General features: G+C 38.5%; 1 protein-coding gene across 1 annotated transcript in view; it reads left to right on the top strand.

Annotated features, from left to right (window-relative positions):
• The window catches only part of ATP13A5 (ATPase 13A5), a 103,872-nt gene extending 82,072 nt beyond the window's left edge, over positions 1 to 21,800 (top strand). The window contains exons 26-30 of the mRNA XM_054482593.2: positions 6,406 to 6,580; positions 11,380 to 11,582; positions 17,043 to 17,131; positions 19,736 to 19,816; positions 21,292 to 21,800. Of these exons, the coding sequence (XP_054338568.1) occupies positions 6,406 to 6,580; positions 11,380 to 11,582; positions 17,043 to 17,131; positions 19,736 to 19,816; positions 21,292 to 21,552 (809 nt within the window). The 3' untranslated portion in view covers positions 21,553 to 21,800. The remainder of the gene's footprint in view (positions 1 to 6,405; positions 6,581 to 11,379; positions 11,583 to 17,042; positions 17,132 to 19,735; positions 19,817 to 21,291) is intronic.
• Positions 21,801 to 25,762: the final 3,962 nt, after the last annotated feature.

Genomic DNA, 25,762 nt, shown 5'->3' with positions numbered 1-25,762 from the left:
ACACAAAAATTAACTCAAGTTGGATTAAAGACTTAAAGTAAAACCTAAAACTATAAAAACCCCAGAAGAAAATCTAGGCAAAGGACTTTTTACTTAAGTAGGAGTATGCAGTGCTATCCTGTCAAATGCCCTCAAACATGGCAACCACCCACATTTAGGCAGTAGGCACGGGGTTCATTGGTGAATTCATCAGAGCTTCCCTGTGGATAGGTGTGGACTAGACCATGCCCTGACATAGTGGTGCTCTCTCCCTCTGACTTCTCAGGATTCCTTTCTGCAGCTGCCTCCTAGTGGTACATACCATGAAGCCCTTTTCTACTACTGGGCCCTCCAACCCCAGCAGGCTGCCACATGGATAAACTCCTTCCAGGATAGCTAGCTCTAGCCTGGCTAATTTCCATGGCTTCTACTTAACCTACCAGACAGTAGATAGCTTGCTCTCACTGCTGCCTGCCCCTTTCCCTCTGCTATTACCATGAAGGGGAGTGAGCAAGGCCAATATCCTCCTTAAAACCACTTCCAGTCTCTCTAACAGTGGCTCTTATGACTTCCCCTCACGGGGTTGTGGTGATGCTGAGAAGAAAACCACAGTTTACATTGCTCCTAACAATTGCCTTTAAAGAATTGCTTGATAATCTCCATAAGTTTTCTCTTGTACAGACAGCATGCAGCGAATGAGGCAGGAACAGACATGCTTATAGTTAAATAACCAATATGGATCTCTCTTGCTAGGTACTATGGAGATATGGCGATAATCTCTCTTCACAATAATTTGGCACTTGCAATTCACTGTCCTCACATATAAAGCTCAGCACAATTCTCTAGACAAGAGAAGCACCATTCAACATTCCCTTATACAAGTGTTCATCTCTCACTGTGTATTAGCCACATAGGTTCCTGAGGCATGAGAAGGCTGATTGTTCAAGTTCAGAGTTTAGTGGGGGATTCACATACATGAACAAATAAGATGCAAGTTGAAAGTAGTGAGTAGCAGAAAACAGCAGATGCTTTGGGAGTTCAGAGAAAGAAGAGATGGTTTCTGATAATCTGGGGTTAAGGAGGAGATAGCGGTGGAGAAAGGAGAAAGATACTAGGCATGGATGCATGAAAGAAGTAGCATTCACATCAAAATAGGAAGGATGGATAAGTTTCAAATATCTTTTGCTAAAAGAAGAGCATTTCAAGTAGAAGGAAGCAGCATGAGCAAGAGAAAGCTGATAAATATGGGGTATGAGCTTTTAATGTAACCACACTGCAGCGTATGTGAAATCTTTTATTGAAAAATTGAAAAAGTGAATTGGGTCAAATCACAGAGAATCTTGACTGCTGGTCTGAGAACTGTAGACATTTATCTGCAGCCCTTAGGAGTCATCAACAATTGATGATCAATGTAAAATTACAGATGTCCCTGATTTACGATGGTTTGACTTATGGTTTTTGACTTTACAATGGTGCGAAAGTGATGCACATTCAGAAGAAAGTGGCATGATACTCTCTTAGGATGCGGGGCAGTGGCAGCAAGCTGCAGCTCTCAGCCAGCCAAGCAATCATGAGGTTAAACAACAGATACTCTACATTGTACTGTGTTGCTAGATGATTTTGTTCAATTATAGCCTAATTAAGTGTTGTGAGCATGTTTGAGCTAGGCTAGGCTAAACTATGGTATTCGGTAGGTTAGATGTACAGTATAAATGTATTTTCAACTTAAAAATGTTTTCAATTTACAATGGGCTTATCAGAATGTAACCCCATTGTAAAATCAAAGAGCATCTGTATTCTCATTATGGCTTCTTACATTTCCAGGTTTCCAGGTTAAGGCTTTTGGCCTTAACTCTGACTTGGTTCTGGGAAGAGACAACACCATCACATATTTAATTTATTTACTTATTTATCTATACATACCCTGCCTTGTTCCCACAAGGTTTTAAGGCAATATACGGAGACAAAACATAATACATTACAGAGAAAATCTAAAAGAAAAATAAGATGAAGTGAGGAGGGATGTTGATCAGGCAATGCATGTCTGGAAGTCCAATTTGACTCTATTTTGTGTAGCGGCATTTTTAAGGAGCTTGTTTTGCCACATCTCTGTCCTCTTCAACAAGAACTCCTCAAACTAGATCAAGAAAATAGAGGGAGGGTTTGTTTAAGAACATAATTCTCAAAAAAATCTAAGAACAGGAACTTGGAAGCACCTGGATCTGAGGAGGACTAGAACACTAAAGGGTAAAAATGGAGGTCACTTTCTTTATTTCCAGGTGGCCACCTTGTGTCTCTTCTTTCCATTCTTACTGTTTCCATCTGTCTTCCATTTATTCACCTTACAGCTGTCCTCATAAAATGACACTAGAACTGGGGCTTTGCAGCCTTTATGGTTGTTTGTCTTCTTATAGCTAATGAGCTCAGCCTCTCATTGTCCTATTTGCAAATATTTTGAAGAGAAAATTTATCGACCTGACTTGGGTTAGATGCCCACCTCTAGGCCCCTCATTTCTCTGAATGAAGGTGGGATCATGAAATTCAGATCCATTTAGGTCAGCCATTCCAGCCCCTAGGAGAAGGCAGTATCCAGAGAAGGAGGTGCAGGAGGTACTCACCCATTATATAAGTGCATCTCGTACACCCTGTCTGTGTTTCAATGACTCCTAATCTTTTCTGGGTCTTGGTCCCCTTAAATAATCTGATGGAAAATACAAACCATTTCATCTTAGAAATCTCACGATACCCATTTGAAATTCTGCATGTAGTTTAGATGGGTTCATGAACCTCCTGAAATTTGTCTTATATGATTTTCAGTGTTTGGAATAAAAAGTAAACGAACTACTTAGGAGAAACACAACTACGAGATATCCAAATGATGCCAAATAATTAAAAACTATAAGAATAGAATTTGAAACTGTGAAGTCTTCCCATGCAACAGATCCTGTGCTGTGTTTAGTAAGAAACAGAATGTGGAATGAGACAGGATTTCTTCCTTCAGGGAGCTCACAGTCTGCTGAGTGCAGATGTAAACAACTAGATTTGATGCAAGACACCCTGCACTATAGCAGCAATGTGAGTAATGTGTTGTGCGAACTCAGAAGGGAGAATGATTAATTTTGAATACCATATAACACTTCAGAAGTTAGTATTCCTCTGAGTGCAATCTGATAGCATATATCATCATCATTTTAAGGAAACCCAGATAATGCAGAAAAGTTTTTTGGGGGGATCCTCATAAACAGTACTACTATCCAAGCTTGTATTGCAGGGCTTGTCATTTTGTTCTTTTAATTTTTGAGATGCATCATACTGCAATATGCTGTAGAGCAGAGAACATAGGGCTTCACAATCAGAAATACTAGGGTTTCCAGTGTCATGCTGTCACTCACTAACTGTGGGTCTTTAAGCAAAGGAAACTACTTTTCTGAGCCTCAGTTTCTTCACCTGTAAAATTTACCTATTTTGCTTTTAAGGAAATAAAAATCATGTTTATAAACACTTAGTACAGCCTCTGGAACCTAATAGATGTCCTACAATGGTAGCCATAAAATTATTTTTATTTATAATCAGGTATACAGATTCTCTGTCAGAAGTAGTAAGAGTCTCTAACATGGAAAAAGAATATTCTGTGTAAGAACCCTGTATGCATTAGGTACTGCCTCAATAATGCTGCGTAACAACCCACCCCCAGAACTCAGCATTTATACCATCAGGCAGTTATTCTCCCCATTCATGGGTTTGTAAGTTGATTGTCATTTAGCTGATCTAGGTGAGCTCAGCTGAGCCAGTCCACTCTAGTATGTAGATCAGTTGATCTTGGTTAACGCTTTTGGATTTGATTCAGGTCTACTGCACATTTTTCATTCTGAGGCCAGGTTGAACGGACAGATTTGGTATTTTCTCACTGTGAGTCACAGAAAGCAGAGCCATAGGGCAAGCCTGGCTGTGCAAGCATGCTTGAAGTCTATGTTAACATCTCTTTGGCCAGAGAAAGTCACACAGGGAGGCCCAAAATTGAGGGGTGACAAAGTACACCCCACCACTATGAAGCCAGCAATTCAGTCTACCACAGTTACTGTGTAAAAGAAAGGCAAGAAACTACAATGAGCATGAGAGAGGAGAGCAAAGAGGTAGAAGCCAGATGCACAGAGAAGCAATTTTACTGTCTCCACTACCTGCAGCCTCTTTATGAATTTATAGCTACATTCTGCTTTGGATACTGGAATACAGAGAGAACTCCAAGCACCAAAGCCTCTGCCTTCTGTGACCTGAAAGCACAATTTCCTTGCACTTCTCCTGAGCACTGATCACAGTCCACACTGTGTGCCCATTCTTCGTGGACCCAAGCAATGGCTTCTGACACCAACCACCCAGAATGAGGCCAAACTTTATAGATTAAGGGTACAGCCTCCACAAGAATGCCCTCACTTCAGACACCAGCCACAAGTGTGGGGCTCTCTATACCACCTGAACTTCTGATTAGTTGGCTACAAACTTAGGAGTTCCCATTACTCCCTCGGGTTCAACAATTTGCTACAATTTATAGAACTCAGGAAAGTGTTATACTTATGATTGCAGTTTTATTATAGCAAAAAGACACAAATCAGAACCAGCCAAAGAGACACCCAGGGTAAGGTCTATTAGGGGTCTCAAACAAGAGAGACACTTCCATTGTCCTTTCCCTGTGAAGTCAGGATGCCTTACCCTCTTGGCACATCGATGGGTGACAATATGCAGAGTACTACCAACCAGGGAAGCTCAACTGAGCTTCGGTGTCTGGAGTAGTTTTTATTAGGGTTTCATTATGTAGACATGATTGACTGAATCATTGGCTGTGAGGTCAAACTTAATCTCTAACCCCACTCCCCTATCTGGAGGTCAGGCTGATATCTTGTGGAGCAAAGTGCCAGCCCTCTAATCACATAGATGGTCTTTTGGGCGTTGGCAGGACGCTTCCTGAGTCATCTTAACACAAACGCTCCTCATTCCCACCACGAGTCATCTTGTTAGCATAAACTCTCAAGGCCCACCATGCATAAGAAAAATACTCTTATCACTCAGGGCATTTCAAAGATTTAGAGGATACATCCCAGGAAAAGCCAGCCAACTTCTTTATTACACAATCTGTCTGTGTCTTTCACTGGACTTCAAACTCTTTGAAGGCAGATGGAATGTCCTTCTCATCTCTGCATACCCCACAGACTGTAGCCCAGCACCCTGCCGGGAAAACATTGATTGATCTGGTATAGGTACAGACTTAGTCATAGAGCTTTAGAATAAAAGCGTTGAAAGGGCCTTTGGTACCATTTAGGCACACCAACACATTTTATATGTGAGAAAATGAAGGACCAAGGAGTTTACGTGATTACCCCAGAACACATATTGAACAAAGCAAACACCTACTATAGAGTTTTATCATCCCACATTGGACACTCATTTACCACTACTCTACCTGTATACTCATAAATACGAACTTAAATATGCATACCCCACTTTTTCCCTTAAACAAACCAGTGATAAGCTGTGAGAAGGGAAGAGGGGACAGGTATGAAGACAGGAACTGAAACATGACTGCAATATCAATCTTTAAATTTGAATTCCTGTCCTCCTCATGCTTCCTTCCTGCTCTGCCTTGAGGAGCAAATACATTTCGTTTTCATCAGCATGTTCGAATATGTAGCTACTAAGAAGGATGTAGTCGTCTTTTTGAAATAGTTGTTCTTTTTAATTTCTGCCCATTTCCAAACCCTTTAAATTAAAAAAAAAACCCTGAAATCAAAAATACAATATAGTTTAACACTCTCATCTAGAAGCAATATTTTTAATGAGTTCTTTTCCTTAGTGTAATATACATCAGCAGTCCCCCATTCACCTGTGTCTCCAGAGAGACACTTAACACATCTCTAGCATCTATCACAGCGCCTGGCACATTGACATGCTCAGAGAAAGTTGGCTGAATGAATAATAGAGTATTTTTTTAATTATCCAGCATATGAATATGAATCCAGCTATATTCCTCCTTATTCTTCTCATTCTAACTCTCTACTTTCCTGTCATCACTGAGACATAATACTAGTATTGCTTATCCCAGGAGGAAGGCCATTTCCCTCTTTTACAAACAATTGCTGGTCAGTCTGGTTATGGAGAAAATATTTGCACCATGTGATATGGTAAATACATTAATTACATAACTTTCTAACCCACTGTTTTTTATTTCTGAAGGTGAACACAGAGCATGGAAGAGACAAAGGCTGGTAGAATTAGATGTGCCACCAGGCAATGTGCTTACCTAGGTGTAAATCTTCTGTTCATGTTTGCTTAGTCTGAATCCCAATGCCAGACTCAAGATAATATGCATCTCAATCTCAACCTTTTATTCTCAATGATAAGATTGTAATAGGAAAAAATGCATTTGTCTTTCAGTGAGTTCAACTCATGCCTACCCAAAGCTGGCTCCATATAGACCAGCAGGACAGCTCCTTTCTCCCCCTTTACTGCTCTCAATATTTTTGAATTCCTGTTTCTCCTGCATTGTGCAGATCAGTGCATTTCTCTGTGTGAAGCAGCAGCCTTGGTATTGTGAGGTCTACCAATACAGGTAAGTTCATTTTCTTAGTGCTCCTTTCGAAAGGTGATTTAATAAATATCCAGTGACATTGCATAACTTGGCTTGAACATATATCCTAAAACTTTTAATTAATAAAATTGTGTTGCTGCAAAACTCAAATGATGGGACAGAACACAGTTAATCCATGGACTACTGGGGTGGAGTGGGTGGAAAGAGATCTGTCACACTGGTTGTTAATGTATAGATCTAACAACTGGTTGGCTGAATGAATATATTAATTCCCTGGTATTCTGTATATTTCATAGACCAGGGGTTGGCAAACATTTCTTGTAGCGGGCCAGATAGTAAATAGGCTTTGTGCACTACATGGCCTCAGTTGCAGCTAGTCAACTCCACTGTTGCAGCACAAAAGCAGCCTTAGACAACAGGCAAACAAGTGGGTGTGGCTGTATTCTAATAAAACATTATCTACAAAATCAGGTGATGAATCAGATTTGGCCTGTGGGTTGTAGTTTGCAGGCCGCTGATACAGACATATGAGAGAGATTTGTTTATTTAGTTTTTTTCCAAATGAACGTCAAAGTTAAAATGTGAATTGATGGTATCCTTGTTCTGACTGAATTGGAACACTAGAATCAGGACAAGTCTCTTTACCTCTCTGGGCTTTAATGTTTCTGAGGTAGGCTATAGCGTTGATGGCTCAAGCTTTATTTTGCTGAAAAAGTCTTTCTGCCGATAAAAGAAAAGGCAGGAAAAGAGCTGCTCTCTTTGAGATAGCAAATGTGCAACTGCCCCTCACTCCACAGAGCACCAGAAATCAGTAAAACAGATTGAAAACTAGCAAATGATCAGATTGTCATTTAGATAAAAAAATTCAGCAATTTAAGTATAACTAGGAATATAGAATCTCATTCTGTTTCAACACTAGATTTTTTCCAAAATTGGAGTGCATATACTCAGAGAACTCAAGTTTTGACTGAACCTAGAAGACAATATGTTGTAGTCAAAGGAGGATGGATAGGAAATCAGGAATTCTTAGAATTCCTGACTCTATCACTAACTAGATGTGCCATACTAGCCCTCAATTTTATTACCTTAATGTAAGTATATTGGACTAGATACTCTTTGGTTTTAAACTCTATAATTCAGGCCATCTAGTCTGTCTGTTCCTCTTTTTGTAAAAATGCTTTGTGACTATGGAACATCTACTACAGGCCTACATCAGAGATATTGTGGGTTTGGCTCCAGTCTACCACAATAAAGTGAATATTGTAATAAAGCAAGTCACATGAAGCTTTGGGTTCCCAGTCCATATAAAAGTTATGTTTACACTATACTGTACTCTATCAAGTGTGCAATAGCATTATGTCTAAAAAAGTACATGCCTTAATTTCAAAATAATTTATTGCTAAAAAATGCTAATGATCATCTGAGCCTTCAGCAAGTCATAATATTTTTGCTGGTAGAGAGCCTTTACCTCAAGCTGAGTGACTGCTGACTGATCAAGGTAGTGGTTGTTGAAGGTTGGGGTAGCTGTGACAATTTCTTAAAATAAGACAACAATGCAGTTTGCCTCACTGACTGACTCTTCCTTTCATGAGATATTTCTCTGTAGCAAGTGAGGCTGTTTAATAGCATTTTATCCCATCTCAGTACTTTCAAATTTGAAGTCAGTTCTCACAAACCCTGCTGATGCTTTGTCAAGTAAGTTTATATAATATTCTAAATCCTTTGTTTTCATTTCAACAATATTTACAACATCTTCACTAGGAGCAGATTCCATCTCAAGAAACCACTTTCTGTGCTCATCCATATGAAGCAACTCTTCATCCATTCAAATTTTATCATGAGATTGCAGCGATTCAGTCACATCTTCAGGCTCCACTTCTGATTCTAGTTCTCTTGCTATTTCCACCATATCTACAGTTACATCCTCCACCTAAGTCTTGAACCCCGAAAAGTCATTCAAGAGGGTTGAATCAACTTCTTCCAAACTTCCATTAATGTTGATGTTTTTACCTTCTCCCATGAATCATGAATGTTATTAATGACATCTAGAATGGTGAATTCTTTCCAGAAGGTTTTCAATTTTCTTTGCCCAGATCCAATAAACTAATCACTCTCTATGGTAGCTATAGTCTTACAAAGTGTATTTCTTAAAAAATAAGACTTGAAATTTGAAATTACTCTTTGATCCATGGGCTACAGAATAGATGTGTATTAGCAGTCATGAAAACATTAATTTCCTTATACATCTCCATCAGTGCTCTTGAAGGGTGACCAGGTGCACTGTCAATAAACAGTAATATTTTGAAAGGAATCTTTTTTTTTCTGAGCAGTAGGTCTGAACAGTGGGCTTGAAATATTCAGTAAACCATGCTGTAAACAGATGTTCTGTCATCCATGCTTTGTTGTTCCATTTCTAGAGCACAGGCAAAGTAGAGTTTGCATAATCCTTAAAGGCCCTAGGATTTTCAGAATAGCAAATGAGCATTGGCATCAACTTAAAGTCACCAGCTGCATTAGCCTCTAATAAGAGAGACAGCCTCTCCTTTGGATCCTTGAATCCAGTTATTGACTTATCTCTAGTTATTAAAGTCCTAGAAGACATCTTCTTCCAATAGAAGAGGCTGTTTCATTTCCACTGAGAGCTGTTTAGTGTAGACATCTTCATTAATTGTCTTAGTTAAATCTTCTGGATCACTTGCTGCAGCTGCTGCATCAAGACTTGCTGTTTCACCTTGTACTTTTACATATGGAGACACCTTCTTTCTCTCAGTCTTAGGAACCAACCTCTTGCTAGTTTCAAATTTTTCATCTGCAGCTTCCTTACCTCTTTCAGCCTTCAAAGAATTGAAGGGAGTTAGGGCCTTGCTCTGGATTAGACTTTGGCTTAAAGGAATGTTGTGACTGGTTTGATCACTACCCAGACCACTAAAATTTTCTTCATATCACCAATAAGACCATTTTACTTCCTTATCATTCATGTGTTCACTGGAATAACACTTTTAATTTTCTTCAAGAACTCCTACTTTGCATTCACAGCTTGGCTAACTGGTGCAAGAGGCCTAGCTTTTGGCCTGTCTTGGATTCTGACATGCTTTCCTCACTAAGCTTACCCATTTCTAGTTTTTTATTTAAAGAGAGAGACATGTGACTCTTCCTTTCACTTGAACACTTAGAGGCCACTGTGGGGTTATTAATTGAACAGATTTCAATATTATTGTCTCTCAAGGAATAGGGAGGCCCCAGGAGAGGAAGAGAGATGCGGAAACAGCCAGTCAGTGAAGCGGTCAGACACAGACAATATTTATCGATTAAATTTGCATTCTTATAAAAGCACAGTTCGTGGCATCTCAAAACAATTATGATAGAAACACCAAAGATCACTGATCACAGGTCACAATAATAGAGGTAATAATTATTTCGAAAAGTTTAAAACATTGCAAGAATTACCAAAATGTGACACAGAGACAAAGTAAGCACATACTATTAAAAAATGGTGCCAATAGACTTGCTAGATGCAAGGTTGCCACAAACATTCAATTTGTAAAAAAACACAATATCTGGGAAGCAAAATAAAGTGAAACACAATAAAGCAAAGTGTGCCTGTATGTGCAAAGTGCATTTCTAGACTACAGGGAGCCCAGGATAATAAGTATTAAGTCTTGCATTTGAGTTCACGTTACAAAATGAATCTTATTTATAAACAGTTGTAATAGTGGTTTAAAAGTTTCAAGCTGAACAAGAAAGCTGGTGGAAACTAATTTATAGGTTTAATTATTGAAAAAAAGAACATTGGAAATAGATCCATCAGGACTGGGAAAGCTCATATCTTGGACAAATATTTTTTGAGTAAATATTATGTGACCTCACTGTGCTAGGTGCCAAAAATTTATTGTAAATCTGATTAAAAACAAAAAACAAAACCACAAAAAAATCCCATATTCTAGGAACTCACATCCCAAAGATGTAAAATAAAATTCTGTAAATAAAGAATTGCAAAACAATGAGCTTGCTAAAGTAATTGTTTTGCAATTCTTTATTTACATGTGTCATTGCCTTTAACTGAGAAACATTTTTTTAAATGTCTTTACTTTTGTGGGCACTAGTACCACTTGCCAGCAAAAGTAAAGGCATTTCAGATGCAGAGGGTTTGAAGGATGGATGTTAATTGCAGTTAAAGGCAATAGCACATGCAACCCAACAGGTATGCAAATTGATATGTAGGGAACCGGGAATAAACCTGTATGTTTGGAGTGTATAGAGCATGGGAGGAATGGCGAAAAGTAAGACTGAAAAGGTAGGTTGAGACAAGGATGCAAAGATCTCATAGGCCAGTTGGAGAAGTTTGAGCTTAATTTATCAGCAAAATAGAGCCGTAGACCCCTTATAAGCAGCAGACTGTCATGTTCAGATTTTCAGGAAGATCCTTTAGCTATCTGAGGGAAGTAAATTGGAGTGGCAGACTCAAACTCAAAACTCAAGTTAGGAGTCTTGTTTAGTCCACGAAAGAGAAAACCACACACACAGTTTAATTGACATGGTCTATTTACTCTTTGAATTGATAGGAATTCATAAAATATTGTCATCCAGGCCCTTTCAAGGTAGATCACTTGTTCTAAATGGAGTGCCAGACAAAGAACAATCTTGACTTCCTTTTATTTCTGCTTTGTCATAGCAAGAGGTGAACAAAGTATGTCTTGGTAGTTACTGGCTGACATAGTTCGAAAGCCAAAATCCCATGGTAGTGATTAAACTATTTTTTTTTCACCTAATGGACAAAAATGGAACAAAATGTTTCATAAACACTGGTGATTCTTTTGTAGTGAGTGTTTTCTGGCCAACCAAAGTAATTTTTCAACAAATGGGAGTTTGGAAAGAAACTGGACTGGAAATGCAACTCTGATTCCTGGTTCAAGTTTAAGTTTTGAGACCACCACACTGTGGCCCATCACCACCATCAACTATATCACAGTAGCATTCATCTTTTCTAAGGGAAAGCCATTTCGAAAACCCATCTATACAAACTGTAAGTATATAAAGTTTAATTTTTCTTTCTGAATATTTTCCCATTCCCTTTCTCACCCTAGAGTTGTACCTCACTGGTGAAATGATGGGCTGAGGAAGAAACAATTGCATGACTCTAAAATTGTTGTTGAATGCAGTGGTCATAGTTGGTAGAGCCCACGTGCAGAAAATCTGCTTGTTTGCAGATAAGCACAGACATTATTTAACTGTCACATGAGTCTTGTCCTATTGTGAGTCATCAAGAATCATTTTGAACACATACATGCATGTGAAGATATTTTATTAAAGGCTTTCTAACCAATTCAAATGCAAATTGACCTCTTTAGCCTTATAACATTGGGCAAGTTACTTTAACCATTCTACGACCTTATTTCCTCGTCGACAGAATGGGAGGGAGTATCCTTAATTTGTTAAGTCCTGAGGGAAGGACTAAACAAAGCATGTTATGGAATGGGCCTAGCACAATTTATGTAAACGGTCTGGCACTTATAATAGGGGCTCAAAAAATCTTACTTACTTCCCCTGTGTATTAATTTGAGTTTTTAAAAAACTCTTCGAAGCTACAATTAAGATCCTCCCAGCTAAGGCTGGGAATGGTGGCTCACTCCTGTAATCCCAGCACTTTGGGAGGCTGAGGTGGAAGGATAGCTTGAGTTCAGGAGTTTGAGACTAGCCTGGGCAACACAGTGAGACCTTGTCTCTAAAAAAAAACTTTTACAAATTAGCTGGGCATGGTGGCTCTTGCCTATAGTCTCAGCTACTTGGGGAGGCTGAGGTGAGAGGATTGCTTGAGCCTGGGAGGTTGAGGCTGCAGTGAGCCAGGATCACACCACTACACTCCAGCCTGGGTAACAGAGCAAGACTCTGTCTCAAAAGAATAATAATAATAATAATAATCCTCAGGCCAAAGAAGCCAGAGAATATGCCCCATCATTATTGATCAGACTGGGACACTCTTTAGGAGTGAAGTGAGACACTATTAATAATTATGCCAGGCTTAAACAGAGAATGTCAAGGCAAACTAGATACATGATACCTATCCAGATATTGCATGATAAAGATGGTCACCCTGTCTATCATGCAATTGGCTTCAGCATGATAAATAATGCTATAAAAATATACTTGTGTAAATTACTTTGACTTAGCCTCTTATTTCCTTAGGATAAGAAAATTCAGTTAACTGGTAGAATAGTGTGAAAATGTCAAAGCCTGGAATACACAACTTAAAGTTGCTTTCTAGAAAGTTTGTACTGATTTTCACTCCTATCAGTTGTTTTGGAGAGGGTGTGCTTCTTAATAGTATATCCAACATGAAGTACTAGTTAAAAAACAAAATTTGTGCTGGTCTGATAAGATTTTAGAAAACAGTGTCTTATTTGGTTTTAGTTTGCATTTCTTTGATCACCAGTGAGGAGAAACATATTTTCAGGTCATTAGCAATTTCTTCTTCTGTGAATTGTGCGTTTACATTTTTAAACTTATTTTTTTCTGTTGGATTGCTGTTTCTTATTTATTTGTATGAGCTGTTTATTTTTTGTGATCTTTTTTCCATTGTCTTTATGCACAGGAAGTTTTTTCTAATTATGAAATAGGATAGATTATCACAATTAGTTTTAAAGTGCTTTTAAAATCTAATGTTAATTTTGGTGTATAGTTTGAGGTAGGGATTAAAACAAGTTGCTCCAACTAGTCAACCGGTTTTTCTAGCAGCTTTTATTGACTATTGAGTTTTTAATATTCAATTATTTTTCCACTGAATATACCACCTTTATCATAACTATCTTCATATATATATATTTGTGTTTGTCTGTACATCATTTATATTATGCATTGTTTGTATGTGTATGTCTATATAGTTTCCATACTATCTTTTTTGTTTTTAAATATCAGTCTATTCTTGATTTACCACTATACTTTAAAACTTACAGTTTTATAATAAGTTTTATTTAATAAGTGGCAAGATCAGTGTATCCTCATTATTCCTCATTTTAAAAAATGTATTTATTTCTTTCCTGTTCATTCTTTAAGATAAACTCTAGAATAAATTGCCAGGCTTTTAAAATTTCCCTTTGGGATTTTGATACTTTGGGAAGAATTTACACTGGTATATAACTTAATCTTCCCATTTAGGAACATGTCATGTCTCCCCATTTATTCTTGCTTTTTGTTAATGTCTCTTAGCAAATATTTGTTGTTTTCTCCATTACAAATCCTGTCTGCACATTTATTTAAGAAACTAATTGGGCCAGGCACAGTGGCTCACGCCTGTAATCCTAGCACTTTGGGAGGCCAAGGCGGGCAGATCACCTGAGGTCAGGAGTTTAAGACCAGCCTGCCCAACATGGTGAAACCCCATCTCTGCTAAATAATACAAAAATTAGCTGGGCGTGGTGGTGGGCACCTGTAATCTCAGCTACTTGGGAGGCTGAGGCAGGGAGAATTGCTTGAACCTGGGAGGCGGAGGTTGCAGTGAGCTGAGATCATGCCACTGGACTCCAGCCTTGGCAACAAAGCGAGACTCCGTCTCAAAAAAAAAGAAACTAATCCTTTGTATTTTATATTTTTGCTTATATTGTGAATGACTTTCCCATTATATTTTCTAACGGATTATTACTAATACACAGGAAATGTATGATGTTGTTATACATTAATCATTTTTAAAATTATAAATGTATTTTATAAGCAGAATATATTTGTTTTCTAGTACTTTAATTATTATTATTATTGAGATGGAGTCTTGCTCTTTCACCTAGGCTGGAGTGCAGTGGCACGATCTCGGCTCACTGCAACCTTCATCTCCTGGGATCGAGCAATTCTCTGCCTCAGCCTCCCAAGTAACTGGGATTACAGGCACCCGCCACCACGCCTGGCTAATTTTTTTGTATTTTTAGTAGAGGCAGGGTTTCACCATCTTGGCCAGGCTGGTCTTGAACTCCTGACCTTGTGATCCACCCGCTTCAGCCTCCCAAAGTGCTGGGATTACAGGGGTGAACCACTGCACCTGGCCTAGTACTTTAATTGTAATAGTAGCTGCAAAGTCCTTTTACATGAATTGAGTGAATTAGAGGTAGTTACCTCACAGTGACTTAAAGCTTGTGGGTAAATTCAAACCCCTATACCAAACATAACTGATAATTTTAAATGTAAAATGTTTTACATTTTAGCATACAGGTATGCTAACAAATGTAATATGATAAGAAACATATACTCTCAGGTTATAAGTCAAAAGCCTTTAGAACTACTATTAAAATACACAAGCAACTTTATTTTGATATAACAGAAAACTCTTTGCCCTTTTTAACAGCCTTTGACAGAAGCTCAACTTTATGAAAAAGTAGAGGCTTAAGTTTCTGGAAACAAATGTGAACATTACTAACCTTACCTGAAAATAAAGTGTAATGGCTTACACAGGATTTGCTTTCCTAAAGCACCTGCATTAACAGAGCCCTATTCTTTCATGTTTCCTCAGCAGCAGCAACTAACCAAGAGAGCCAACATTCAAATCTTTATTACATCTTTTCAATCAAAGCTGAATTTTAAAAGATGACATAATTTTGTTTCTACATTGCTCACTTGTGCACAGGCGAGGCCTAGTTTTTAGACCATTAGACAGTGATGTGCACCCCACTCAGCCCCAGTTGCTAGTAAGGTCTAGGACTTCATCACAACAGACCTTTCAGGCTTCCTCTTCTTCCCAGCTTCTGCGTTCCTGGGACTCCAAATCCATGAAGTAAATGAAAAATCCACACAGCTATTTCCTGAAATCGTATCACCAAGCCATTTAGATTGCTTTATGCTGAGAAATGCAATTCCTACTTTTCTTCTGCCTGCCTCATGCCCTTCCCAAGCACTTCTGAGAGGTGCTGCATTTATTTATATACATAAAGTGAGGCATGAATAAATATTGAGGGTGTGTGTAGGTGCTCAAGGATGAAAACAGAACTCTGTTCACTTCAAAAATAGAGCCTGCTATCAAGGGGCAGTTGCCTCAGATTTCTGGTTGGTATAGGCCTGTAGAGAGTTGGGGGTGGGAAGACTAGATCAACACTGAATAAATGAGGTAGAGTGTAAGAGAAAACCTAGTTTGTTCATTTATTTATAACTTTATAGGATTGTCAGAATCATTTGTATCATGGCAATGCTGATTAAATGCTATTGTTTGGGCTATTTTTTGGGCCTGAAGGTGATAATTCTATTAAAAGAAATATTTCTAAGGTACCATCTCTAAAATACTCTGCTAAAAGCTCTGACAGAGGAGTGGGTGAGGTTGGAAATAAGAACAGAGATGCTGGCACATTGCATCCGGGAAGTTTAGCTCCCAAAATTAAAACAATTTGGGCAGGATGGAAAGAAGGAATGCAACAGATGTACATGCTAATTTCTCATTTACTTTTTCAAGTCAGAGTTCCAGAGAACCAGAGACAAAGCCACTTTCAAATGGTCACAGTCCAGTTGATACATGAATTAAGATCATGCAAAGCAAAATATGATACATACTATATGAAATAAGCTTTTGTAAGGGAGTATTACTCTTTGAAGAGGAAGTGGTATTTTAACTGGGTTAAGAAAAATTGGAAGCTGGGTGTGTGGCTCACACCTGTAATCATAGCACTTTGGGAGGCCAAGGCGGGTGGATCACAGGTCAGGAGTTTGAGCCCAGCCTGGCCAATATGGTGAAACCCCGGCTCTACGAAAAATACAAAAAAAAATAGCCATGCATGGTGGTGGGCGCCTGTAGTCTCAGCTACTTGGGAGGCTGAAGCAGGAGAATCGCTTGAACCAAGGAGGCGGAGCTTGTAGTGAGCCAAGATTGTGCCACTGCACTCCAGGCTGGGTGACAGAGACTCCGTCTCAAAAAAAAGAAAAAAATTGGAGCATGCCAAAACAGGAAGATTATTATGTACACAGGGCTTTTTTTTTTTTTTTTTTTTTTTTTTTAACAAAGACACAGAAGCTGGAGAGTGTTGGGCCTCCGTGGAAGCTGGAGGTTTTATGGTTTACCTTTCCAATTGCCCATAAGGAAGAGTAGTCAGAGACCAGGTTAGAAAGGCTGACTGGGACCAGATTGTGGAAGGCCTTGAATGTCAATAGAGGATCCCTGAACTTTATTCTCTAGGCAACGAGGAAGAATGAGATGGTGCCAAGAAGACTGTCTGTTTATCCCATGCAAGCACAACTCACTGGACACGCAGTGATAGTGCACCACGGCAGCTGCTTTATGGAGGTTACTGTAATACATTTGATTAACAGTCTTCTACATCCAGACTTTCAAGGAAAGATTCTAAGATATTACCTTCATCTTATAAGCATTAGAACATATTTCAAAACATATGAGGATATATCAAAACATCTGAAGATATATCTGGTATTTGCCCAACAGAGATAATTGATTCTGCAATGTGTGCCAAATTATATGAAACATTCTTTTAACATCTAAAAATAATGTTTGGTATTTCCTCAGATATATTTTCATTTCTCCTGCTAGCTGCCTTGGGCCTCACAATTTTCATTCTGTTTTCTGACTTTCAAGTTATATACCGTGGAATGGAGGTAAGTGGCATTCATTTGCACATCTGGCATGACTCATGTACATGGACCGTGTATTCATTGTAATTCACAAGTCAATTATTACTGTATTCTCTTTGACCACCAAATACTGTGAGGCTATTTCTATATACTAGAAGGGCAAATAAGATATCTGGATTTCACCTATACTGGCCTCTAATGGTTTTCATATTATTAATATTATTGGGTACATTTATCCTGTACCTACCTGAAATATTGTTTGGATACTTTATTAGGCTATGTTATACCAATACAATAAAATTAATGCAATAATACAATAATTTTCCAAGTACAATTTTCAAAAAAATAAACCATATCATAGAAATCCTTTATAATGTAGTTATAAAGGGAAAGAAAACATAGACTTATAAGACAGTCATGTTTTGTCAGATATTGACTACATGAAGTTTTATATCAGTGGATATAATTTGATCCAGGATGCCCTGGGTTAAAATCTAATTCATCAAGGCTATTGAACTAATTCTTGGACCCCGTATTGTGAGAGAAATAAAAGAGAAGGGTTGGCTCCTGATCTCCGAGTCATAGATTTGTTGTGAAGATGAGACATACTTGAACGCTGCCTGAGGCTATCCATACTTGAAAAGAGTGTGAAGATAGAACTGGGAAGAACATAGAAGAAGGAGGCCTCACTGTGGACTGTGGCTGTCATGGGAGGCATTTTATGGATGAGATGCAACTTGACCTGGGTCCAAAAGGATAGGCCACATTTTGCCAGGTAGGAGGTAGGGATATTCCCAACAAGAACAGCCTAAGAAGCAGAGAGGACTGAAAGAGCTTTTGTCTTAGAAATGCAAATGAATGTAGGGTGGCAGAGACAGAAATCAAAAGCAAGGCTTACCCAAGCACTAGAAGACTGGCTAAAACTGAGGCCATGTGCTGTGGAGTATGAACAAGAATGAATAATAAAGGCAGGCATGGATGGATGGAGGCAGCTAGAGAAGTTTAGACTTTATGCCAAGAGCAACATGGAGTGAATGAAGCTATCTGAGCAGGCTTCTCAGCAGGGCACTGAAGACAGACTAATTAGATGATGGCAGGAAGACTACATGTGAGAGGAGAGACAAGCAATTAGGAAATGAAAACCCAAGTCATTCATTTATCAAACACGAAGCTCCAGAGTGAGTTTGGTACTAGAGTTACAAAGATGAATAAGGTGTGGTCACTGCTCTCAAGTAGTTTAGAAGCTAGGAGAGAAGACCATTGCATAAATAAATAATTCCAGGGTCAGGCATGGTGGCTCATGCCTGTAATCCCAGCACTCTAGGAGGCCAAGGCGGGTGGATCACTTGAGGTCAGGAGTTAAGAGACCAGCCTGGCCAACACGGTAAAACCCCGTCTCTACTAACAATAGAAAAATTAGCTGGGTGTCGTGGCAGGTGCCTGTATTCCCAGCTACTTGGGAGGCTGAGGCAGGAGAATGTTGCAGTAAGCTGAAATTGTGCCACTGCACTCCAGCCTGAGAGACAGAGCGAGACTCCATCTCAAAATTAATTAAATAAACAAATAATTCAAAATCAAGTGCCTTCCAGGTCAAGGGATGGAGAAGAGTTAGTTCTCCTGGATCGGAGTGGTGGCAGCCATGAGAAAAAGAGCCAGGTTCTCTGCTAGAATCTGACCCAGCTTTTCCAAACAACCCTTTAATCCAAACAACCCTTTACAGTTTGCTGTATTTCACAACTTCATAAAGACTGTCTCCACCTGGGGAAAAAAATGACAAAGTATTACTTTGAAATAACCCGTATCAGCATAGGGGTGAGAATTAGGGATGTGCATTTAGATACTATGGAGGGTCAGTGGGTTTTGTTCTCAAGGGAATTCAGTCCCACACACAGTCAGCCATAAATATTCTACTCTTGGGTGGGGATCTCAGAAAAAAGGCTGTGTAACTAGCCTTTTGCTATGGATGCAGCCGTGGGAAGTTATGGCTCTCACACTTTAAATAAGTGTATTTAATTATTAATGGGTACCCTTAAATTTTAAAAACTGGTGGGTTTGGAGGGTTCATTCAACTTGCATTAAGCCATCAGATATAGGGCCAGGAGCAATCTGCATCTAGTCTCAATCAAAATATACTTACATTTCTCTGTCCTCCTTAAAGAATGAATTCCAGGTAGAATTTGCTTTGGGAGAATTAGAAATATTAACATTATTTGATGAATGATTTAATCTTAGCCTTCTCTCTGTTTGAAAAAATAAAAATGAAGAGAGACAGATAGCCTCCAAAATGTCCTGTCTCATATTTGTGATTCAGGGCACATTTCTCAGTAGGCACTGAGAAAGGTACACAGGCCTTGTCAAAGGTACACAGTACCTTGTCAAAGTACAGTACCTTGACACAGTACCTTGTCAAAGGTACACAGGCCAAGAGGTAGTCTATTCTCCTTTGAATTCTGGCTCTGCCATTTATTTATCGGCTTTGAGTCCTTCAGTTGTATTATCTGTAAAGAGACAAAGTAATGCCCACCACTAAGCTCAGAGAGTTATTACAAATCTATAAATTAAATAATATGGTCTTTTTTCAAAGTGTGAAGTATGCAAAATATAATAATGGTATTTGTTTTTCAACAGTTGATCCCAACCATAACATCGTGGAGGGTTTTAATTTTGGTGGTAGCCCTTACCCAATTCTGTGTGGCTTTCTTTGTAGAGGTAAAGTAATTCTATATTTTTTCTAGGAAGATAAACAAATTAAGGATCTCATTTTCAGCAGGTGCTTATTTTCTAGAGCAACCACTTTGATCCTCCAAAATGACAGTTATTAAGGGTTTATTAAAATGGTACATATTCTTTTGGAGGAAAATTTTGGGGGGAATGACTTCAAATTATTTGAAGTCTGCATAGAAATGTTCTTGATATCTTCTGCATAGAAAGCAAAACATGTATGAACTCTAATTTTGCTTCCATGAATGCACTGTATTGCACTTTTCTAATATTTTCAACAATCTAATAAAGACTAGACCAGGTGACCTTCCAACCCTAAAACCCAATGAGACTTTTCAGAGTGAAGAACTGCCTTCCGCAGGGTTTCCATAAGAAAGAGGAGAAGACATTGCTTATTCTAGTCAATTCCTTTTCTTGAAGGTCTTCCTCTTACAGTGTTTCTTTTCTACTCAGTGTCACTAAATGACTTTACCCACTTAGTAAGAGGCTCAAGTACTATCTTTGTAAAAGGAGAGTTCTTTTTTGTAAAAGGAGAGTTTTATTTTAACTCATGTGCTTTAAGACTTTTTGGAAAAGGGATCAACCAAATTTTAAAATATATATACACCTCATTATATATGTTTAAAATTTCTCATACTCTTTATCTCAGGGATTCCATTTTTGAGACTATATGTTTTAATAACCCAAAAGAAGAGAAAAATACTACATGCATGAAGGCACTTATCACAATATTATCTACAGTGGCAAAATATTACATTCAACTTAAGTGTTGTTGAGATGCTGTTTGTTTAAATAGCTATACAGCAATTTGAGGAAATGCTAAACAGTCACTAAAAATGATTATTAATCATATTGTACCTACATTCTTCCCATAATAAAATAACATTTTTAAAAGGCTAAAGCTACATAAAAATTGTTTACCACAGAAAGTTCAGCATAAATAAAAGTGGGATGCAAAATTTGACCAATTTCATTATATAAATGGATAAAAATTGTGTGGGCATGTGAACAAAAGAAAACTCTCAAAAAATGAAAACCAATAACCATTTGATTTCTAGAGCTCAACACTTTATTCAACAAACACTTATTTGACACCTTCTACATGGCAGGTGGCAGGTAGCAGGGCTAATGGTGATTTTTCTTTTCTTCATTTTGAGCACGTTATTGCTGTTACCATTTCAGTCTGAGGGGAAAATCATTCTAAGGAAATCCCTAGCCAGGACTTAACCAGGAAATGTGTGGAAGGGAAATGCTGGAAGCTTCTAGCAGATTTCCGTGAACACAAGCACCCTCTTGCTTCCTAAGGGAAGAATTCCAGGACTTGGGAAAGGAGAGGTAGACGCAACAGCAATGAGCACACCTCAGAGGAAGGCCTGGGGAAAGGAGGCGGCTGTGGTGGCCAGCGGCCTGGCTGCAGGGGCACCTGCGCAATAAATTGATTGTTTTCCCATCTGATTTTTCAGGATGCCATCCTTCAAAATCATGAGCTCTGGCTGTTGATCAAAAGAGAATTTGGATTCTACTCTAAAAGTCAATATAGGACTTGGCAAAAGAAGCTGGCAGAAGACTCAACCTGGCCTCCCATAAACAGGACAGATTATTCAGGTGATGGCAAAAATGGATTCTACATCAACGGAGGCTATGAAAGCCATGAACAGATTCCAAAAAGAAAACTCAAATTGGGAGGCCAACCCACAGAACAGCATTTTTGGGCCAGGCTGTAATCAGAATTGTCGTACATGCTGAACAGCATTGCTTTTTTCCCCAAAATTAACACATTGTGGAGAAGTGATGATACTCTCCCCTTACCTTTCCTCTCTCCATTCAAGCACTCAAAGTATATTTTCAATGAATTAAACCTTGCAGCAAAGGACCTTAGATAGGCTTATTCTGACTGTATGCTTTACCAATGAGAGAAAAAAAATGCATTTCCTGTATTATCCTTTTCAGTAAACTGTATTCATTTTGCATAGCATTATTTTGTTTAAAATGAACAGCTTTCATGGTACTGTAGTCAAATCAGTAGTATGAACATCAATAGAAAAAAGAAAAATTGAGGCAACATTTGGTCTTTGAAAGTTTTACTATTAGTTGTCACAAGTTTACTTAAATCTTTGTGAAGAACATTTACATATATATATCTTTTCCCAAGGTCACAGTTCCTTTTTGTTTCACTGGTATGCTTTTCGTAGAGAAACAAGGACCAACATTTACTTCAGAAATTCAACCCTTTCGGAAATTCAACCCTAACTATAATAAGCCAGAATTGTGTGGAAGTGGTGGAATGAAGGAGATGTTTGTTAATTCCATATAATCTTGGCATGGGCACAGGTAATATATAAGCAAATTCCACCAAAGTTTGGCATCACTCAGTGGATAGTGTTTGGGGGCCAGAGAACAGGAAAGTTTAGAGTAGATCACAAAGGTAATGAAATAAACTGTAAAAAGATACTTTTACTTAAAGAACATTATTTATTTTTACTTATAGCAACATTATTTACTGCTTGTTACTGACACATGAAAACCTCAAGCTTTTTTTTTTTTTTTTTTTTTTTTTTTTGAGATGGTGTCTCGCTCTGTCACTCAGGCTGGAGTGCAGTGGCACAATTTTGGCTCACTGCAACCTCCGCCTCCCAGATTCAAGCAATTCCCCTGCCTCAGCCTCCCGAGTAGCTGGGATACTGGCACCCGCTACCATGCCCAGATAATTTTTGTATTTTTAGTAAAGATGGTATTTCACCATGTTGTCCAGGCTGGTCTCAAACTCCTGACCTCAAGTGATCCACCCGCCTCAGCCTCCCAAAGTGCTGGGATTACACACATGAGCCACGGCACCCAGCCTCAAGCTCTAACTTTAAAAGTTGTCCAGAACTCAACATTACTCATTTTAAAAACAATGCTAGAAAAGGGACTCATAATATTTGTAACTGCAGCATGACAGTTCTCAGGCTACTAAACAACCTTAAGTTCTATTTCATCTTTTAATTATCTAAATCATCTTATTAGATGCATATTAAATACCACATGAAAGGGTGCATCCTTTGCAAATATATTCTGTACACTATTACCTTTTATATATCACCCTCACCATAAACTTGAGAGAAAATTTATTTCTAGTGAACATTTTAAATTACCTACTAGTCTTTCCTTATAACAATAAATCTAATTTTGCTAATTTAACAGATCATAGGCGATTAGTTAACCAGTTCCATTACATGAGTGCCAATTATGTGCCTAATACCATGATGTACGGATTCAATATATGATAGCCTTGAGTTTACAATTCTGAAATCTTTAGGAATGATAAATGTTTTCAACATGAAATTTGCTACTATAAATCATAAATGTTACACAAACCACCAGCATAAATGCAAATTCCTATAAAAACAATCCTTCTGTGTTTATATTTTGTTTGCTTTTTAACCTTTTCTTGTATTCACAGCTCTCTGGAGAGTAATAATTTCTACCATGTGTATAATTTAGCAGCTACTGGTAACAAGACAAAAGTTTTAAAAAGAGATTTTTAGTTTATGATTATAAACTATGTATCAAACTAAAAAAATGGTAGTTCAAGTTCCTTGAGCTGACATCTGCATTTAGTAATTTGACTTTTAGAATGAAAAGATTCAATTGATACACTGTATAACATTTCAATAGCATAAAAAGATTTTTTAAAAAATAGATTCAATAAAGTTATAGGCTTTTTTTCCCCCCAGGTTTTCCTACAACCTATAAGGTTTCTGGTGGCTGATGATCTTTATTTCATAATTTTTATTCTTGGAATGTGATAAAGTTGAACTCCATTCCTGACTGTTAAAAATATGCTCAGAGAAAGGTTTAATAGTCTTGGGAAAATCATTTCATAAAAGCACAATGAGCATGATATCAAATAATCACCTATAGGAAAAACAAGCTGGACAGTCTTAAGCTGGCCATCATCAAGAGTAACCATTTTTATGGGAAACTGACGGCTAACTTTGTGAGCTAACCTCTAAGGGTGAAAACTACCACACCCTCAAACACTACCAATGTGAACATGAATCCATGAATTTAATTTAAAAGTGCATTTATGACATTATCTAGCACAGACAGGACTGTCTTCTGGAGTGGAGACATCCAGAGTTCTCTAGAAAGGTTGCACTTGAGGCTCTTAGGAGGTTCCTGACTTCAAATTTTGCTCCTTCTCCCACTGGTGGGTATAGTAATTCCCCTGCTTCAGGTTAAGATTTGCCCCGTGTAGGCATCCTTTACTGAAAAGGGTACCTTGGGAAAGGTAACATATTATGCTACTACAAGTCTCATCTTAACTTGACAATACTAGAAAACTGGGTTTTTTTGTTTTGTTTTGTTTTTGAGGTGAAGTCTTGCTCTGTCGCTGCCCAGGCTGGAGTGCAATGGAGCGATCTCGGCTCACTGCAACTTCCGCTCCTGGGTTCACGCCATTCTCCTGCCTCAGCCTCCCGAGTAGCTGGGACTACAGGCGCCCACCACCACGCCCGGCTAATTTTTTGTATTTTTAGTAGAGATGGGGTTTCACCATGTTAACCAAAATGGTCTCGACCTCCTGACCTCATGATCCACCTGCCTCGGCCTCCCAAAGTGCTGGGATTACAGGTGTGAGCCACCGCACCCGGCCTGTTGTTGGTGTGGTTTTTAACTATTACTTGGGAACAGGGTATAAAAGGAACAGAGACTTGAATTTAGAGTAAAAATGAAAGAGAAATTTTCTCTCGTTGGTTCCTGGTAGGAGACACTCACACCCCTACAGAAGACCAGTGGAAGAAGAGAGTGTTTGAGGGTTACTGGAGACAGAGTTGATGCTATAAGAAAGGGAAGGAATTACTGAAAAAGAAGGGATGAGATATAGGGTCTCTCTCTGTGGCCCAGACTGCAGCACACAACTCCTTCTATTACCATTATTATTAACCCTGCAATTAGCTTGTTGAGTATTTCTGGCCCTGGGGTAAAATCTAAATCAGTTTAATAGGTACAAGACTTTCACCAAGTCTTCTGTTCAGTTACATTATGTACTGTATTCCTAGCTTTCTCACTGTATCAACCCCCTAATATTAACTTGAACATTTCCTTTATTTAATGCCAAGCTTCTGATGATAGCGTAAGGCGGATGTCACTGGCTGGGGGGTCATGTCACAATGTCTGATGTAATCTGAGGTTAGAGAGAGCTGTGCTCCCCCTTTCCCCACTGGCTGCAACTAAGAATTTCACTGGAACAGCCCAAAAAGCAGCGTCTTTAATTCAACACATAATAAAATGAGAGAATAAAACTATGACACTCCTTGGCTTGTAAAAAAGTCTTAAGAATATGAGACATTGTTTTCCAAATATGGCATTTTAAACAAACATTTAATGATTGCTTCTCAAGGTTAAAAGGTCAAATCCCTGAAACACTTCAAAATCCAAAGGGAATAATATGTAACACTGTAGAAATAACAGCCCACTCTTACTTGTCATATCCTCCTGACAAGCAAGTAGATTCCACACAAATCACTGGAACTGAAACCCTGGAGCAAACAGCCTCTCCTCTTCCCATCCACCCTCATCTACACAGGCAGGAAGAAGACGAGGGTGCATTCCCCAAAAGGCTTGTAAATTAGAGTCCCTCAAACTGCCTAACCAAAATGCTAAATTTCCCAGTTTCTTTTCCAACAAGAAAAGAAACATGAATTTAGATGTCAACTCTAACAATTTGGGGTTCTTAAAATTTCTTTCAAAACCATCTATAAATAGTCTTTCATGCCTCTGGCAAAATGGCCACCCTCGGGGAAAAGGAAAATAATATTTATAGTAGAAATAAAATGTGATGAGATTTTGTTAAGATCTTCTGCTGGCTCACTCAAAAGGCTACTGCTTCTCATTCAAGCTGCCACAGCAAATCTATGCTAGCAGGGGAAAAAAATTTCATTGGCTCAATGA

This window comes from Pongo pygmaeus, chromosome 2 (genome assembly GCF_028885625.2).
Source record: "Pongo pygmaeus isolate AG05252 chromosome 2, NHGRI_mPonPyg2-v2.0_pri, whole genome shotgun sequence".
Taxonomy (NCBI): domain Eukaryota; kingdom Metazoa; phylum Chordata; class Mammalia; order Primates; family Hominidae; genus Pongo; species Pongo pygmaeus.
This window is presented reverse-complemented; position numbering and strand designations above follow the sequence as displayed.